Source organism: Saccopteryx leptura, chromosome 6, assembly GCF_036850995.1.
Source record: "Saccopteryx leptura isolate mSacLep1 chromosome 6, mSacLep1_pri_phased_curated, whole genome shotgun sequence".
Taxonomy (NCBI): domain Eukaryota; kingdom Metazoa; phylum Chordata; class Mammalia; order Chiroptera; family Emballonuridae; genus Saccopteryx; species Saccopteryx leptura.
In genome coordinates, this window is record NC_089508.1 from 137,637,948 (window position 1) to 137,658,328 (window position 20,381).

General features: G+C 43.7%; 1 protein-coding gene across 3 annotated transcripts in view; it reads left to right on the forward strand.

Annotated features, from left to right (window-relative positions):
- GLI3 (GLI family zinc finger 3) overlaps positions 1-20,381 on the forward strand; it is a 380,830-nt gene that overhangs the window by 352,453 nt on the left and 7,996 nt on the right. For all 3 annotated transcript variants that reach the window (XM_066341812.1, XM_066341814.1, XM_066341813.1), the window contains 3 exons: positions 9,295-9,444; positions 10,503-10,667; positions 17,107-17,397. In XM_066341812.1, coding sequence (XP_066197909.1) covers positions 9,295-9,444; positions 10,503-10,667; positions 17,107-17,397 — 606 coding nt within the window. The remainder of the gene's footprint in view (positions 1-9,294; positions 9,445-10,502; positions 10,668-17,106; positions 17,398-20,381) is intronic.

Below are 20,381 nucleotides of genomic sequence, written 5' to 3' on the forward strand. Positions count from 1 at the left end.
AGATGTAACACTTATGGGTAGTGTAGTTCAAGGAGAGGAGAGAGTAAGACCGGCGGAGAGTTAATCGGCCAAATTGGAGGAGAAAAAAAAATATCAAGAATAAAGATAAGAGAAACAAACGAACAAATATAATAAAATGGGATAGGTTATAAAGTCTGCAGATTATTGTTGATTTTGAGAGGTTATCTTCTTGCTTTTTCTTTTCTCTCCCTCTTCCTGGTCGGTGACTCTGTACCCCGGGTTCTGCCCCTTTGGCATGCTCAGGTAGAGGTTTGCAGTTGATAAGTCTCAATGGCGATGTCATGAATTGTGCTTTAGTCTCGTTGGCAGTTGAGGCTCATTAGCATTTATTGGCTCCGACAGTGAGAGAGTCCGTGTTCCTGGAGCCTTTCTCCTAGTCTTTCCTTCCTCAATTAGTAGCCTGATAATCCAGCTATGGGGTTGCTGCTGCCTCTGCCTGGATAGTAAGAGGCTCAAAGAGCTGGCAACTCCCCACTCTATTTCCACTCAGCACAGGGCTCTGGATAAGGCTCAGTCAGTCAGAGCTGCTAGCATAATCAGGCGGGCTTTCCGCCCACTCAAAGACCTCTGGCTCTGCCACTCTGTCCGGTAACACAGGCAGAAGCCCACTTCCAGGGCGTTTGGAGGAAACTCTCGCTCACTATCTGCACGCGCAGACCAGGATATCCGGCCGGCAGTCTCACGCTCTGAGTGAAACCCCCAACCGCATGGAAAAGTTCCAGCATTGGAATTGGCTCTCGCTCCGTCCCCGTGCGCGGCTTTTGCAAGGCACTGGGGCGGCCCGAGATTCTGCTTTGGCCCACACAAAGGCCCCTGACTCTGCCCCTCTGTGCAATAACACGGGCGCACACTGCCGAGGCACTCGGAGGAATCTCTCGCTATCTGCGCGCGCAGACCAGGATATGAGGCCGGCCGCGTTTCCCTCTGAGTGAATCCCCTACCAGCACTGAAAAGTTCCATCATTGGAATTAGTTCTCGCTCCCTCCCGTGCGCAGCTTTCCCAGGGCCCTGGGGCTGCCCAGAGATTCTGCTTTTGGCCCACACAAAGGCCTCTGACTCTGCCTCTCTTTGGGGTAACACGGGCACCCACTCCCGGGGCTTTGAAAGAAATCTTTCGCCCACTATCTGCGCGCGCCGACTAGGAGATCGGGTAAAATGGCTGCCCCATTTGTCTTTTTTTGTCTGGGTTTGGCGCGAGTGTTAGCTTGTATTGCCCGGGTTGCCACAGGAACAGTTTTTCCTTGGCTTGGATCTCCGTGCCACAGCCTGGTTCGGCCGTTTGTGCCGCGGCCTGGATCTATTCACCCCCTTTGCCCGCCTCAGGTTCTGTATTCACAGTTCCCAGAGAAAGCCGCCCAGTTAAGGTTAGTGAGGAAGGCGGAGCATTTCTTACTCCCCATTTCCTTCGGGGTTTGGTTATATTTTTAGCCAATTTTTTGCTCGACCATTCCTTCGAGTGTATTTCGAAACATCTGGAGGCTCCAAGGATAGGTTTTTCTGTTTCTGGTTGAAGATCTTGTTGAGTTTTGGGGGAGATTTATCGGTATCGCTTCCTACCCCACCATTACTCTCTTGGACATACTTTTTCTTTTTTAAAGTAAATCATGGCATCAAACAGTGGCATGTTGGTGGGTCAAGATACAGAGAGATGTAGCAAAGGGATAAATCAGAAATAAAACTGAGCATCAACAACCGCGCTAGGCCTTCCTAGTGCAGTGTCATTGCCTTGGCTGTCAATACATGAAATACAGCACTCTCTAAGCCTTTATTTTATTTTCTATTAAAGTAGCAATACGGTGTGTATGTGGCTGCACATGTGTCTGTACATGTGTACATGGGTGTTTTCATGTGAAGAGAAATCATATTTACTTAAGCACTGTTAAGGTTCTTTGCTTTTACATATACCTTGTTATGAGAAAGTTGGCAACATACTTTCAAGAAACCTCAAATTGGTGAAAAAGTTTTGTGTTATTTGACAAACTTATAGATACTGACAGAAGACTGATGTGTAAGGTATATGCACAGGGAGCCATTTGGAAATCGAAGTTACACATTTCCTGTCCTTGCTGTTTTTGGATGTGCTCAACAGTAATATTTTCATTACAACAGGGGAAGTAATTTAGCTTCTTGACATTAAGGAGCTGACTAATTTAAAGAGTGAACCACTTGAAACAACCAGGCATCTGTTGATTAGCATGTCACCTGGCTGAACGAACTTGAGTTGGGGAGATGTGCAAAGCTTCCACACATAACTTTGAGCCATGCTGTTGCTTTCCCTCTGAGGACATCACCTAAAATGGAGGATATTTATTTACCCATCTAGATGACTGTGGGAGTGGGTGGGGAGTCTGGCTGAGAGAGAGCAGGAGTGTGCTCTCAAGGTATACCACCTGCATAAACCGCAGCTGCGCTTGGAGAGCTGGGACCACTTGGCATCTGTGGGGTGCATGTATGCATTTTTCATCTGAAAGGTTAGGAATCAGACTGGGCCAAACGCACAACTCTGAGCTCAGAGTGAAATGACAGAGCAAGAATAAAGGACGCGGTGACCTCAGTGAAGTCCGTGGAGCTTACCTTTTGTTGGCTGCTGAGAGAAAGGCCCTAAGGCCCTGGCTACCTCAGGCCTTTCTTCTCCCAGTACCTCCATGTCCCTGACTGCTGCTGAGTGCTAGGCTGCCCAGGGAGAGCCCCTCAGAAACTCAGCTGCCTCCACTGCCAGTCTAGCAGCTGATTTCTCCCACTTCCTCTGTGCCCCACAGGCCCGCAGGTAGTGGGAGAGTCGGGAATGCTGGGTCTTGGCTCATCCAGCTCCACACATCATCACAGTGCTGAAATCTCTGTCATGTTGTGTTGCTGTGGGCTCCTGAGATACGTTTTTAGTTTCACAAGCCAACAGCTTCCTAAGTCAAAGCTTACAATCCCTGTTGGAAAACTGAAGAGATGGACCCGTCAGCAGTTCAGTGGTGGCATTCAGCCTTTTCCTGGGAAACACCTGGACCTGGCGTTCCTGTCCCGTTTATTCAAATAAGGAGTGTTCAGAATGGCCCTGTGACTCTGTTGGCATACAGCACCATAATTTACACCATCTATCTCTTTCTGGCACTTGGGCCTCTGGCAAACTGCATGTTGGATTAGTTTGGAATTTAATCATGCATCTATTTTCCCTCCAATTAAATTATTTATATATTTGATTAACGTTTTCACAGCTAGAAAGTCAAATTTTCAATGAAAACATGAACATTGAATTTCTGGCCAGCTCCACATGGGACCAGTCTGCCTATTGAATTTTAAGAACTCACTGTGTATTAGTCTTCTTAGCTCCCTAGGATTTTGGTGAGCAGAGAATATTTGCTTTGTCCGCCCGGTCCCAGGAACACGATGCTAAAAGGGGTAAGTCTGTCCTAACGCCTCTCTTTGTTTTAGCCCAGGACCCTGAGTTTATTCCTCCTACTTCCTTTTCTGTGGCACCGAAACGTGGCTCCTGATTGTACTTTCTCAGCCTTGAGAGCTGCGTTGATGAGAAGGTTGTGGGCTCTGCTGACCCACAAAGGAAGCTCTGAAGTCATCCTAGTTGGGGGTGAGCAAGCTAACAGCCTGCAGGCCCACTGCTTGTTTTTGCATGACCCATGAGCTAAGAATGGTTTTTTACAGTTTTAAATAATTGGGAAAAAAAGTATTTTTTAAGACTATTTCATGACACATGAAACTTTCGGTGTCCACACATAGACAGTGTGCGCATCATTTCCACGCTGTCTGTGGCTGCTCTCCTGAGACAGCGCGGAAGGAAGAAGCTGAACAGAGAGAGACCTTTTGGCCCAAAAAGCCTGAAGTAGTACTTACTCTCTGTTTTTTTACAGAAAAAGTTTGCTGATACCTGACTTGGTCATCACCCTAACTCAGTAATTTTCAACCTTTTTCATTTCATGGCACAAACTAATTACTAAAATTCTACAGCACACCAAATAGTATATTTTTTGCCGATCTGACAGAAAAAAAGATAGTTTTAATTTTGATTTATTCACACAAGACAGCTATTATTGTGTTGGCTGTTGTCATTTTTTATTTGATAATCTAAGGGAAAAGAGGTCAGACATCGCATGTTTTCAAAATTGCAGCACACGGGTTGACAATCGCTGCCCTCATTTTACAGATGAGAAAATTAAGTCCCAAGTAGGTGAACTGAACTGTGCAGGTTGCACAGCTCAGCAGGAACCGTGTGGGTGTATTCTGCAACGCCCACTGGCCCCACCGTGTCTGGTGTGCCCTGACAGGAGCCACACACACACTCCTCATAGAGGCCGGGGCAGTTTTGCAGAGAAAACTAAACACTCAGGACACACGGACGCGTAAAGTCTATAATTTCCTACAGTTTTAATTTGCATTTGAAATCCAGCTCCAAGAAATGTTTAAAGCCTAAAACATATTTGAACAACCTAAATAGATAGAAAGATGTCTCTGTATTTCTTTAGCACTTGATTGCATCCTGTGCTCAGGGTTGGAATATCAGTAGAAGCAAGATGGACCAGGCCCCTGCCAGCCAAGATCATAGAACTCATTTTAAGAAAAAGAGTGTGTGGTCTCTGGCCCCGGCCAGTTGGTTTAGTGGCCTGGTGTGTGGATATCATGGGAATCCCGGTCAGGGCACACAGGAGAAGCTCCCATCTGCTTCTCCACTCTCCCCTCCCCCCTCTCCCCCTCCTACAGCCATGGCTCGAATGATTCATTCCAGCAAGTTGGCCCCAGGCGCTGAGGATGGATCTGAGGCTTCCACCTCAGGTGCTGAAATTGCTCTCTTCCAAGCCACAGAGAAGCGGCCCCAGATGGACAGAACATTGCCCCATAGGGAGCTTACTAGGTGGAAACCAGTCAAAGCGCATGCGGGAGTCTGTCTCTGCCTCCCTACTTTGCCGCCTCTCACTTAATAAAAAATAAAGAAAGAAAGAAAAGATTTTGTTGTCTCCATTCAAGTTGGCACTCAAGCAATTTAGAAAAATTATACAAAGCCTGTTATATGGAATACTGGGCTCCTCTAAGGGGCAGAAAGGAAGATTCCCAAGACTATCCTTTCTGAAATTCAGGTTGCCTCCACTGTCCAGCACAGGCCTTTCCCTGGCCCAGTTGTATGGGCGATATGAGGGTTGTGCTTGCTGATTGGCATAGGATTCCTGCCACTAGAATTTTCAGACACCGTCTCAGCTTAGTGGTTGATCCTCAGCACCCTTGTAGGCATTTTCCACAACCTCCCCGTCACTCGTGTTTATGAAAACCCCTCCAGTTTGACCCTCCAGCCTCATGCCCGCTTCAGAGCTTCCCCTTCCTAAACCAACAAGGCATAGACTCCAGGACCTGGGGGTGTTGGCTCCTGTTCTGCCACCCCACCTTTTCCCTCTTCTTCAGATGTCTAGCTTCTCCAGTGTGTTGGGGGGAGAAGAACAGACAAGAGTCTTTTACTGCACTGGTCACTGTTGGCAGAGGTGGATTAAGGTCGGTTGAGTCTCTGGGCGCAGAAGAAAATATTGAGCCCCTTAAAAAAAAGAGACAGGAAAAATAAAAATCCATGTTAACCATATTTTTAAATAAATAAAAAATATTATGAGCTATTAATGTTAAAATTGCACATATGAAACCAAACTTAGTGTCATTAGAAAAAAGTGTTAAGTTGGGGTTTTGCGGGGCCCTTCAGAAGTTGGGGCCCGGGGCGTGTGCCGGCCATTAAATCCGCCTCTGACTGTTGGTGACTCCCTGCTGGTCATCTCAGTTCCCCTGAGTAATGCCAATTAACCTTGACGCCCTCCTTCTCCAGGGCTGGCATCCAGATGCTGGCTTTCAGGTGGGGTGTATGTGAATTCTCTCAAGGGGTATGTCCCACAGTCCAGCTACTGTAGGACCTCATTCTACTCACTGCATTTCAGGTGGGCCAAACTTGGCGACCACAGTGATATCACTGGGTCCCTGGAAGCCCATGCCATATACTAAACCGAGCAGTGGCAGGGCTAGAGCATCCCGTGTCTGCTGGGCCCGTTCATTCCTGACATCCGTGCTTTGCACCCTGGTCCTGAAAGGCCCAGGCCCTGTCATTCTGCAGGTGCTTGTTTCACTTTTCTGCAATGGTATCCCTGTCTCCCCAGTCCCGTCCTTACCTGCACCCCTGGCACCAACCCTGGCACATCTACACTCATACTTCTTGTCTGACTTTATTCATCCACTTTATTTTATTTTTGGAGAGAAAGGGAAGGGGGGGGGAAGAGAGAGAGAGAGAGAGAGAAAGAAGCATTAACTCGTTCCACTTAGTTGTTCCATTTAGTTGTGCATTCATTGAGTGCTTCTCCTATATGCCCTGACCAGAGGTCAAACCCGGGACCTCTGGAACACTGGGTCAACACTTTGTCCACTGAGCCACCCAGCCGGAGTCCCGATCAGACTTTAAATGCCACTTCATTGGAGAAGTTGACCCTGAAGCTCCACATGGATTTGGGATTCCCTGTTAATGTTTGTATAAAACATTATTTCTCTTCATGATAGCATCACAATAATTGTGTAGTAACTTAAGTCATTATCTGTTTTCTCCAGTAGACTGTTACTTGTGTGGTACAAGAATCATGTTGGACTGATTCCCCAGCATCAGGCCTGGTGTGGAGTGGCAATCTGTATAAACATATAAATATATGTGAGGCGAAGGCAGCCACCTCGTATTCCTTGTATTCTACTCCAAAAAATAGGGTTCACGTATCTTTCAAATTCTTTTGAGTTCTTGATAGTATGTTATTTTAAAGCAATATAATTCCATATATAAAAATTATATTGTATGAATATTAGGTAAAATGATGTTGAAAAGGTAGTATAATTTCTTTTGTCCAGTGAAAGCTTAGTTTGCTGCATGAGTCAAAATCAATTCAGATATTTACAGAGGCCCTATCAAGTGCCAGGAACCTTGTCAATTGCTGAGAACTTGAAACTAAAAGATGTGGGTGCTGGCATTAAGGAGTCGGCTTGGCCCAAAGCCTAGTTTAGTTCTCCAGTTTTAACTTTGTCTGCCTCTCGCCTCCCTCCTTCCTTTCCCTTTCACATATATCAATCCTAGGAGCTTTATTTCCAGCAGCTTGGAAAAAAAACTGAACAGAGAGCACTTTTTTGTTTTGGGGATTTGTTTTGTTTTGGGGGGGTTATGGAGTGGTTTTGTGTGATTGCTACTTTTTTCTTCCTGGAAAGAAGAGTTCTTAGAACTCTCTGTATTCTGTGGGTTTCAGTGCTGAGGTCAGTATACATTTGGGACAATCCTGGGTGATACGAATGGGCTGCAAAAGTGCACATGAAGCACAAGTTTACAGATTGCAAGCTGTCCTGGCCCAGCACATCTGTTCTTTTCAGATACTTATGTGCACTGGCATAACTTTTAACAAACACTAATATTAGGACAGTTGACTTTTTATAGGAAACCCACACCTGTTTCCCCTGGGGATGCTCCACCGTGGTGACCCAAGTGAGGCAGTGTGGTTTACTTCCCGTCTTCAGTGCTGTTGAAAGGATCCTGGCTGTCTCCCCATGAGCTGCGTTCAGTAGCCCATTCCCTGTTCCTCAGGCTTTCTGGGAGTTGCTCAAGGAGATGAGGATGGACAGTTCACAGCTTTTATATCTCCTCATTCAGTTCCACTCCAGACACAGCCAGTCTGCTTCATCGTTCCCCTGCAGCGTGGCCGCCGAGTGGAGTGACTGGAAAGGGCAGGCTGTGTGGTGGAATCGGCTCTGACCCCAGAGCCCACTCCCTGAGGAGTTAGGGCCCGGGCAGGTGGAAAGGAACTCAGCATCAGTCACTGCTCTGCACTGCATGGGGCCAAAGGGAGCTTCCTCTCATTGCACAACATTTTAGTGGTGTATTTCTATATCTGTTTGAGAAAGTGTTTGAAAAATCTTTAAGGAAAATAAAAATATGGGGTGACCAGAGAATGAAATCAACAAGATCAATTAGTACACAGATTTTCCCAGAATTCCTTAACTGGACATTTCAATTATATTGATATTAAATTAAATTTGATCTGAATTCGGAACCTTCTCTTCCTCTGATGCAGCTGTAGGTTTCTCGTGTCTCCCAGTTGCTTGAAGTGCTGAGGAATTCAAAGAAACCCACCATTTAAAAAATAAATAAAAATAGAATTATAGAACTGGAAGGAAACTTAGAACGAGGTAATCCATTTTTTTTTTTATTTTGTACGTGCAGATGGCCAAGATCCTGAGAGACTACAACACTTTTGTTGACAATCACCAGATTCTCATATCCAATATCTAAGTTCATTTCTCTGTGATTCTTATTCAAGATGAAATCTCGCTAATTAAAAGTAAACTGCAGTTTGGAAAAGTGCTTTTGGAGTGTTTTTTGTTCCTTATTACAGAATTGTGTGTGTGCACATGAATGCATGTTCTTCTGCAGTCACCATGGCTCTGACCCATGGCCGACAGTGCGTGAGGCCTGGACAGAGCTCTATAGGCATCTGACTTTGACCATCACTCATCAGATGAGCGCTAATAGAGTCCCAGAGAAAACATTACAGCCCACATTTCACAACTCTGCTCTTCAGATGGCCATGCAGTACTTACTCTGGGACATTAGGCTTCCTCCAAATAGCATCCTTTCTGTTAGTTAAGAAGTGTACATATACTGTTAATAAGAGCAAATTTACTTAAGAAATATTCTGACTAGAACAAAATAAACTGTAATATAGTAAAGTCATCTTGTAATCTTTAGGACAGTGGTTTTCAACCTTTTTACACATGGGAACCCTGGCAGAAATAGAAACACACAAAGAAGACAGTTTTATCTCACCACACCTAACAATGCAACACAGTATGAGCTGGTGCTTGATTTCCACATGTACGATGCACTGAAGACTACATAAGTATGTCTGAATGCTTTTTGTCTATTGACTATGATTTGTAACTGCTCTGTGTTGTGCAAAAAATTGTTCCAACAAACCTACAACTTCCAAAGATATCTAAGAAAACCTCAGTACTATTTTCATCAGTGATACACGCTGATAAGGGGCAATCACCCTAAACAGAAGCAAATTCAACTAAGACCACTGAGTCTATAATCTTCATATGACATTAGGGTGTTTAACTCTTTCACGAACAGGCATGAAATTCTCGACAGATGGCACCAGTCTACAGACCAGCATTTGAAAAATACCGTTGTAGGGCATATTCTGCATTCCCATTTTTTTGTCTTCAGAAATTAGTAATATATTTTTACTTAATTTCCCTTTTTTTCCCAAACCTCAGCATATAAATAATGACCATATTCATGGAGAGAAGAAGGAATTTGTGTGCCGGTGGCTAGATTGCTCCAGAGAGCAGAAACCCTTCAAAGCCCAGTATATGCTGGTGGTGCATATGAGAAGACACACAGGAGAGAAACCTCACAAATGTACTGTGAGTACTTGGCGGCTCAGGCTGGCCCTTGGGGGATACCTCACCCCTGGGGGTGTCAGGTTTTGAACCATGGGGCCTTGTTGTGCGTGGTGACTCCAGCTCAGGGGTGGTGAGGCTGGGGGCGGGTGCTATCTGATGAGGACAGGTTTCTGTCACGGAGGGAAGGCAAGAAGTGGAGAAGAATGCTGAGAGCTGAACTTGGCGGTGACAGGCATCAGACCTGGGCTCAGCCAGCACAGTGGCCATCGGCCACATACACTTCTCGAGCACTTTTGAGATGTTGCTAGAGTAAGCAGGAAACTAATTTTTAAGATTTAATTCCTTTTTAGAAAATTTAAATATAAACAGCCCCATGGTGGACAGCACAGCTGTGCAGTGGCAGTGGCACCTGGGGCATGCATGCTGGCACTGGGAATGGATATCCACCCTGCTTTCCCCCAGCACAGGTGTCCACTGTGTCAGAGGACTTGGAGGACAAGGGCAGGTGCCAGCTTCAACTTGAAAGGCTTACATTGACATTTATACATAAAACCTATATGGCTTTAGAGTTTTTCCTCACCCTCATAGTTGTTCTCAGGGCCCAGTGTCTGCCTAGCCACAGCAGGCTGGGGCCCCTGGAGGCTAAGCCTCTTTCACTGAGGTGCCCACTAGGCACACTGGGCAGTGCTCGCCCTGGTACTTGACATCTTAAACCCCTTTAAAAACATGGTCAGATTCCATGCCTTTGTGTGGACACAGAGCCATGTAATGAACTTTGTGTTGAATCTGAAATCAGTGGGAATTCAAGGAGATCAGTGAGCAGATAATGAAACCCATTGTCTGAACTGAGTGGTCTCTTAAGGAAAAGCCTCTAAGACTTTACTAGCTCTGAAAATGCTTTCTCCCCAACTGCCCTGAGCCCCACCTGAATCCCAATAAATGCAGAGTTTAGTGGACTTTTGTTCCTGGGTTTTGAAAAGCTGCTGACCCTCAAAATGTCAGTCTTCCATCAGTTTGAGGGAATGTTTAGCATAAGCTGTTATTGTGTGGAGTAATCCAGATTTACCTGTTGTCTTCAGTTTGAAGGTTGCACAAAGGCCTACTCGAGGCTAGAAAACTTGAAAACACACTTGAGATCTCACACTGGAGAGAAACCGTATGTCTGTGAGCATGAAGGTTGCAACAAGGCTTTCTCCAATGCTTCCGATCGTGCCAAGCACCAAAACAGGACACATTCCAATGAGGTAAGGCATCCCCGTGAGACACACTTGGGGCCCAGAGGTTGTGGCCAGAAACAGCAAACCCTCACAGGGACTGTACCTGGTGAGAGGAGCCTGTTGTGTTCCTCTTCCTCTCGCCTGACCCCAGCATGGTGAGTCTGATGCTGCCAGGGACGGCTGAGCACGGGGCCTGTTTCAGAGAGCAGTGCTAATGAGGAGAGAACTTCTTAAAACCCCTGGCAGACAGGTTTCACTCTGTTCAGAACTGCCACCTATTGGTCAAACAGTAGGAGCACTTAACTTGGAGTTCATCCACTCACTAGGCATGCAATAGCACGAGTGCCTGAGAAGGATGACCCTGTGAGCATGGCCAGCAGACCCCGTAGCAGCGTGTCGCCAGCTGGCAGCTTCTCCCTAAGCAGCCACTTTCATTTGCTCTCTCCAGGTGGCATATTCAAATGTGTTATATCAGAAAAAGACTTTCACAGAGCAACCAGCATTGGCTAAATATGATTTGCAGACATTCTGAATTGCAATAGATCGGGGAAGTTATTTGCAGAAACTGAGAATGGGTTCTAGCAGGTTATTTAAGACAACATATAGAGTAAAGGTTTGTGGCTAGTGGGTGGGTCCTGCTCTGCTGCTGTTATTTTTGGGTAGTTATCCCCCCAAAATTTCAGAGAAGCATAAGATGGAAAATGATTTCACGTTCACTTTGCTTACATTTTAATGCTTGCCTACCTGTAGACCTCCTACTTCTTGAAGATCTAGCTCAAATCCTGACTCCTCTGTAAACCTTCTCTTGAATGAATCCCCCAGCCTGTTTGCTTGTCAGCCTTGAGAATGAGAAGTGGTTTTACCTACCTGCTTGCTCATCTGCCATTGTAAGACTCTAGTAAACAGAATGGTCCACCATTTTCCAGCTCCACAGTTTCTTTACCATCTTCCCGAATCCAGTGGGAACCTGCATGGTTAAGGCCATGACACTACATCATGACTGTCATCTGGCTTCACAAGAAGATCATGAAGGGCCACCAAGCCCCTTCCTGGTCTTTTAGATGAAGAGTTGGGAGCAAATATGCTCAAAAACAGTGCCATGAGCCCTCTGGCCACTGGCTTGATGGTGGCAGAGAAAGTCTTCGCTAAGTTTCCCTTCAGCTGGAAGGGCAGAGCAAAAATGTCTTGAACGACATCAGCCACACTCACCTGGCCTCACACATGCTGGTTCACATACTCAGATTCTTTTGGAAAGATCAGGGTGGAATAAGGAGATGTCATTTGGATATTTTAGGAAAGATGCTGCATCTCCTTTTTTATGTCAAAAATGCATTTATCATGCTCAGCAGTTACAGTGTAATCTGTTGTGCTTGCTTTGTACAGAGTGTTGGGAAGCCTAAAATGGGCAAATCTTCAGAAACATCAAGTAGATTAGTGGTCACTGGAGGCTGGGAGGGGACATAGAGGTGACTGCCAATAAGTGCAGGGTTTCTTTTTAGGGTGGTGAAAATATTCTGGAAATTGGATGGCAATGTTTATACAACATTGTGAATGTAATAAATGCTTCTGAATCATGCAACTTTTATTTATTTATCTATTTATTTATTTACTTGTGCAAGGCAGAGAGAGACGAAGGGAAAGATATGAGAAGCATCAACAACTAGTCACAGCACTTGAATTGTTCATTGATTGCTTCTCATACGTGTCTTGACCAGGGCTCCAGCCAAGCTAATGACCCCTTGCAATTTACGACCTTAGGGCTCAAGCCAGCAACCTTGGGGTCATGTCTATGATTCTGCATTTAAGCCAGCAAGCTTGGGGTTTTGAACCTGGGTCCTCAGAGTCCCAGGTCAGTGCTCTATCCACTGTACCACCACCTGGACAGGCTGAAGCAACTTTTAAAAGGGCTATTTTTATGATCTGTGAATTGTATCTGTACTTAAATGTTTTAGGGGACGTGATTAACTTAGAATTTAACTACTGTATTTAACAATATTTAATATATTTAAGTATAATTTTGATGAGAAATTTAGAGAGTATTCATTCTTATAGATTGTAGGCCAAGGTACTCTCTTGCTGTTGTGGAGAAACGTGGGTTGTGGGTATGGTAGGGTTAGCACTGCACCCAGTAAACATAGTCTAAGCTTTTTATCTTCACAGACTTAGAATATGTGCACAAGTGTGCTTGCTGTAATTAAGTGTGTTGTAGCTGAGCTCTCATCTTCTGAGAGTTGAAAAGTGCCATCTCAGAGCTCAATATCTGTTGTAAGATTAAATGATATCTTGCTTAATAATCTCTTTTACTAGGCTGAACAATTAGAAAATGTAAAAAAAAAATTCAATTGCAGTTGATATAAAATATTATATTAGGTTCATGTATACAACATAGTGATTAGACATTTGAAATGATTAACCCTGGTAAGTCTAGTGCCCATCAGACATTCAAGTTGAGCAAGTTACCTAAAGTAAATTATTAACACTGAGCATAAACACATAACTAAAATTTTATTCACAAACATGTGAATTACTTTTCTGTATTCTTTTTTGTTGCTGTTGTTTTGGGGGTTTTTTTGGTGTCAGAGGGAGAAAGAAACAGAGAGAGGGACAGACAGGCAGGAAGTGAGAGAGGTGAGAAGCATCAGCTCTTTGTTGCGGCTCCTTAGTTGTTCATTTATTGCTTTCTCATATGTGCCTTGACCGGGGGGCTACAGCAGAACAAGTGACCCCTTCCTCAAACCAGCAACCTTTGGGCACAAGCCAGCAACCATGGGGTCATGTCTATGATCCCACACTCAAGCCAGCGACCCTGTGCTCAAGCTGGTGAGTCCACACTCTAGCCAGATGAGCCCATGCTCAAGCTGGTGACCTTGGGGTTTTGAACCTGGGTCCTCTGCATCCCAGTCCCATGCTCTACCCACTGCACCACCACCTGGTCAGGCACCTTTCTGTATTCTTTATACCAGGCTTGTCTTCGCATGTGAATGATGGACAGTTTCAGATACACCAAAATTAAGTTTGTGCCGGAAATACAGTTTGGTATAATCTCAGTCCTATGTTAATCTAGATATCTTCTCTCATTTGTTTGCTTTCTTATTTGTACCTTCATTGATTTACTAAACATGTATTGATAACTGACGTGCCGAGCACTTTGCTGTTGTTGATGCAGCAAGAAGTGTGGCCGACGAGAGCAGGAGGGGTGGCTCCTTGCCCAGGAAACCAGCTCCATGCCTCTGCACACCCCGTGGCATGTGCTCAAGCCACACTAAGACATTTCCTTGAGCTCTGATTTGCTTGTATCTTCATCTCCATAAAGTTCTAGTAACTCCCTCTTTCCTGGAGGAAATGTTCAGACTCCTCAGGCTTGTATCTGCTCTTACCAGGCCCAAGGCTGCTCTTGCCATGTTGGTCCTTTAGCATCATGACCATGAATGGAACCTTCCAGACAGCCTGTGCTTGAACAGCCATGGCCACATGCAGGAAATGGTCCCGCTGCTCGACCTTGGCTCAGGACACTTCTTTTTTGTAGCCTCTTGCCTACATTTTAGCCCACAGAATCATGTTCTCCTTTCACAACCCGGCTAGAGTGCCTCCTCCTAATGAGAGAGCTCTGTGTGTGGAGGACTTCCTATGTGGGGAGCGCTTTGTATGCAGTATCTTATTCAGCCGTACATGATACAGTGAGCTGGGTGTTATACCCAAATAGAGAAGTCTAATGCTTCCCACGGTCGTCTCAACTAATGTGGGATTCCCTGGGAGCCACTTCCTTCTGTAGCATTCACACTTTGTATTATAGATAAGTGCATGCTATCTCATTTTTCTTACCATATTTTATAATGCTTGAGATTAATTACTGTTGTATGTACACTGCTCAAAACAATTAGGGGATCAGGGAATGTGTAGATACTCCAGTATGTTCAGCCTTTTGTATAGTGCATTTTCACCAATGAAGTAAAAGTTGGTTTTGCATCTCATTTACATAATCAAACAACTTTCTTTGACTTGTCATTTGCTTTTCTGATGTTCTTGGTTCTTGTTTAATAAAAAAAATCAAATGATTCCTTTTTTAATCGCTTCATATTCTTTTTTGGGGGGGAGACTTTTTCAGAAGTGAGAAGCAGGGAGGCAGAAAGATAGACTCCTGCATGCGCCTAACCGAGATCCACCCAGCAAACCCACTAGGGAGCGTTGCTCCATTGCAACCGGAGCCATTCTAGCACTGTGATGCAGAGGCCATGGAGCCATCCTCAGCACCCGGGCCAACTTTGCTCCAGTGGAGCCTTGGCTGCGGGAGGGAAAGAGAGAGATAGAAAAAAGAGGGGTAGGGGTGGAAAAGCAGATGGGTGCTTCTCCTGTGTGCCCTGGCTGGGAATTGAACGTAGGACTTCCACATACAGGGCCAATGCTCTACCACTGAGCCAACTGGCCAGAGCCTATCGCTTCATATTCATTTTTGAAATATCCCCGGGTTTTTGTGAGCAGTATGCATAACTTTGTGTTAAGAGAGAGCTGCATGCATATAGCAAGGATTATTAAATGTGTATTGAAAAATATTTTGGAGTAAATTCTTCAAAGTCAGGAATATAAAGTTTCAGTTGCTTTTATAAAGTACCTTTCAGCACAGTGAGTCAGAAGGAGCCCCTACGCCAGAAGTGTGGCATTCAGGACAGGAAACACAGAACTTGAGCTCAGAGGTCAAAAAGACCAACAGCATTGGCCTTCACCTCCAGTTATATTTCATTCTAGTTATGGATAACAACAAAATTTGGGGGCCATAACTGAGTTAATGTGTTCTGTTGTGAAGCCTAAGTTTCCTGAGCCTGTGTTCTTAGGATTTTTGTGGCAGATGGTGTATACGCTCACGTAAAAGGGCACTGAGCACATATTCATGTGCTGTTGTTACTGGAAATGTAGGAGTTGACAAACATTTGTAGACTAATTCCACTTATAGCTGTGTCCTCATTTCCAAGTGAAACCATAGTATCCACATGCATATGTTTATGGGAAGAATAAACTCTTCTTCAAACATGTAACACTGGCCTGGCTTTGTGTTTCCTACCCCTCCTCCAGTCCCCACACCTGTGCCCCATGCATCCCAATCTATCTGCTGTTGGAGCAGCCTGTCATGGCAGTGCAGAGCAAGCATAGGGCCGATGTCAGAATATTGTAAGGTAATAGCACTAGTCGTCAGAGCCATTCTTCTGTCTCTAATGCATAAAATTTGATGTGCTTATTTCCCTCTATATATAGAATATATATGTATATATGCTGCAAATCACGGGTGCTCCTGAATAGAAGTAATTTATAGTTAATGGGGATCAAGTCTGCCCTAAAGAATCTGAAATTTGGAGAGAAAGTCTCTCAGGATAACTTTCAGAGTCGTTGCTTCACTACATTAGGCCCTTTAATCATTTTAGGTAGCACTCAGTCTGTTCTTGGGCTTTTAGTGAAAAAGCATCTTTTAGACACATATACACTATGAGATAGGGCCTCTTTTTTTAATATAATGGATATATTGTATTGATCATGCAGTTTATTACTATTGCTTACCTAATAGCTTATCTTCTGGTATAGATATGTAGCTATAAGGATATACTCATATAAGCATCCCTGATTATATATATTTCAAGCCAACTATTATGTAATTTGAGTGACTATTCAGCTGCAAACATCCATATAATTTTCTGTGACTGCTTCATAGTGGCTTCACCACTGGCCCACAGAGAGAATGAAGTGAATGTAAAGTGACAGACTTGAGCACTCAGGGGCCGTGCCATGGCAAGGAGCCCCCCCTCCCAGCACCACCCATTAGCCCTTTGCAGTTTGAGAGTGAGCTTTCACAGAATGTCTAACAGGGCTCTACGCCTTTGAAGATCAGAAAGGTTCTGGGTTTTCTGAGTCTTGACCATCCCCACAGAGTTGTAATACTACCCAAAGAACATCCTGTAGTGATGGAAGGGTCTGTAGGAAATACTTTTATGCCTCAGTGTAAAAAGGACATTTTCAAAGGGGGCAGAGTAATAGTCACTCTGAGAACTAGGGCATCCATAAGAAATTTTTTCACACAAGCTCTCAAGAGGTATATAGCATTCCTCTGATTAAATGATGACTTTCTTTTGTGTCATCATCATCACCATGTATCTACGTAACACCTACTGTGACTCCACAATACTGCTTCCTACTTGAAAGGATGAATGTTTCCAAAGTTACACATATAATTTTTATGTTTGTAACTCTCCCCAGGCACTCTTTAAATAGTAATGTCATGAAGCTAGATTCTGTAAACCCTGGACAATGTTCAAGTGGCCTTTATTAAAACTTTATATCAGTTAGAGGTATTTGAACACCTCAAAGCTTTGTGAAAGTGCTTTTAAAGAAAACAAATAATGAGCAGCCACAAAAGACTGTTGTTCTAGAGCATGATCACTGTCATGACAATCTGTTGTTTCATTCTCATGGCATTTGGCAGAAACCATATGTGTGCAAAATCCCAGGCTGCACCAAGCGCTATACAGACCCGAGCTCTCTCCGGAAGCATGTGAAGACAGTGCATGGCCCAGAGGCTCATGTCACCAAGAAGCAGCGTGGGGACATACATCCTCGGCCCCCTCCACCACGAGATTCCGGCAGCCAGTCCCAGTCCAGGTCACCTGGCCGGCAGACTCAGGGAGCCGTTGGTGAGCAGAAGGACCTGAGCACCACTACCTCAAAGCAAGAGGAATGCCTCCAAGTGAAAACGGTCAAGGCGGAGAAACCCATGGTATGTCATTCACTTTCCTTCTGATTTTTCCAAAGCTATCTTAGGTTAGTTAAAGGAACCGGAGAGGGCACAGAGAGGAAGGGAGTAGACTGCCCTATCCTCACTGACTCAAGTTGTCTGATTTGAGGAAGTCAGGAGCTCAGTGGCCTGGATTGCTTACTCAGAGTGCTCTGCATAAAATAGCTCAGCTCAAAAAGGAGTTTCAAGGTTTCCTAAATGGTTTTTAAAATCAGTCTGCAGCTATACCACCTTGTGGCAGGTAGAAAGACCCAATTATCAACATTTTCAGTGTTATGTAGAAAATCATTCATTGGTTCTTTCTATAAACTGGTTTTCTATCTTCTTTGCCCTGGGGGACCTCAAGATAAAAAAGCCACAGTCCCTGTTCTTTAGGGGTTTATAGTCCAGTGGGATATTCAGACCAAAGAACAAACACAACTGCATGTGATGGGACTTTAATAGACATCTGTGTAAGAGCATTCAAGAGGGGAGCTAACCAGCTGTACAAATTGAGGACACAGTGGAGAAGGAAGAGGCAGAGATAGCTGCCAAGGTCAGCAGATAGAGCCTGACAGAGCCAAGCACCAACCGTGGGACTTCAGGGCAATTTGCAGTATTAAAAAGGGGTGAAGATATAAAGGGATATGCTTTGCTGCTGACTTTTTTAAAAGTATAACTCTGTGCCAGTGTAGAGATTGGGTTGATAGAAAAGACCATTTCTGCAGTGGTGCCTTGAACCAAGGAAGTGGAGAGCGTGGGCAGAATTGGAAAGTCATCAGCAAAAATATTTATGGTTTTGTGACTATTAAGATAGAGTATGCTACTGTTGCAGGTTCCTTCAAGCTTCCTTTGTTTCATATACTATGTGCCATAATAAAACATCTACGATTTTACAAAAAACAACAAGAAAAAGGGAGAGTAGCTGTCAGAGGAGACTCAGTATCTTTGTATTTGGCCATATGTTTAATGGAGTCAGCTCTATGAATGTGTTAGGTTCTAGTCTGCCACTGTCTGGAGGTGGAGGAGGGTACCAGGTCGATGTCACATGCTTAGACTACAGATGCATGGGAATGATCAGCAGGCAAACTTGCACTCAGTTTGAGGAAGCACTTTTTTATTTATTTTTTATTTTCTTAAGTGAGCAATGGGGAGAGAGACAGACTCCCGGATGCGCCCCAACTGGGATCCACCTGGCAAGCCCCCTATGGGGCGATACTCTGCCCATCTGGGATTGTTAAGCACTTATTTTAAATTAGACAAGTCCAGCAATTGAATGCACACCTGTGGATTCCTGAACAATGTCACTGTGCAGCAGCACGTGTGGGCAGAAAATAATGTGTATACAATTCTAGAATTAATGGAGTAAAATTTAATGACTTACTTTGTCTTTGAACTCTTACGAGTCTTAATGGCATTAAATGTAGCCGCAAATAATGCATGTTTATCATTATTTCCCAGTGGGCAGCTATACTTTGCTTTTAAAAACCATCTTAGTAAAAGGTTTATATGTGTATTATGACTGATCAATATACTTTAATCAGGTCATAAAATGTGTTTTATATACATTTCTTGGGAGCATTTATCAACCTCCTAAATTAAGGTCTACCTGTATAATAATTATACAGAACATTAAACAGTTTATCCTTAATGAAATAAGAAATGTGAATTTGTGGTCTCCTAGATTATGTCATCGAAAGACAATGTTGTTAAGACATTCTAATAGCCCAGAGTCTCTTATACCTTTAATGTATATCCATGACTCAAGAAAACTTGTCCTCTCCTCTCCAAACATCCATTATTTAAAAAGAAAATTTGTAGAAATGAAAATTTATAGCAGTTTGGTTCAGTGACATCTGAGATGTCACAAGATGTAAAATATTTTATACAGTAACTAAATCATAGAAACATAGGGCCAAAAGAGATCACAGAGACTGAGACTAGGCCCATATTTTACAAGTAAGGATATTGAGGCTCAGTGATGTTAATACATCAATCAAATTTCCATAAGAGACTATTATGTATTTTTATGTACACACACTTATGGATATAAGTAGATATCTTTATAGACATTTACTAATGAACATGAGATTTACATTTCTAATTTTTTTCTGTAAAATTCTATCTTTCATTTGATCATCATGCTAAAAGTTAAATTCTTTCTTCTTTTTTCTTATTAATCCAATACCCTTTCCGTAATGCTCCTAAATGTCTTGTTCTCACTTCCTAAGGACAGTGGGTAATAAGGTGAGGGAATTTTGGCTTCTTTGCTCTTTTTGTTATGTTTTCATTCCATTTAATTTTTATTCATTTCATTTTTCTTTAGTTTTTGTGCTTTGTGATTCCTTTGATAGTGAACATTACTCCGATTGTTTTAAATATAGAAGCACTGTATTTTGAACATTTAGCATGTGGAAATGTGGAGTTAAATGATAAAATTCATCGTTCTGTTTGTCTAGGTTTTCATAATAAATCACACTGGGGCTGACCAAGCAGATGTTCTCAAAGACTATTTAACTACTGTATCGACTAGTGTAAATCCAGACCAGACATGCGTCACCTTCTTTGAGGAAGATCTGGATACACTTTTTTTGTTAGCAGTTTAACCGGTATTTAAATGTCTGAGGTCCTTCGAGCAGTTTTCTAATTATAAGTGGATGTGTGCCTTCTTCCGTGCCCTGCTGAAGCATGTGTCTACATGTGCTACACACATGCACGTGGTTACACACACACTCTTACCTGATGGTCCCAAGTAAAGGGCATCAGAATCCCTGGCTGCCCCACGAACTTGAAGCAGGAACAGGTAGCCTGGCACGCCAAGATTACTGAAGCAGAAACTTAAACAGGCTTCATGAACTCATGATCAATTTGTGTTTCTTACTTTGCTCTGCTTGGTTGCCCAGGACAGACTTGGTATATATCATGTGGCACTCACTTGATAAGTGTTCATTTGCTCGGTGTGTATACTGTGATTGCAGAAAAAGTGT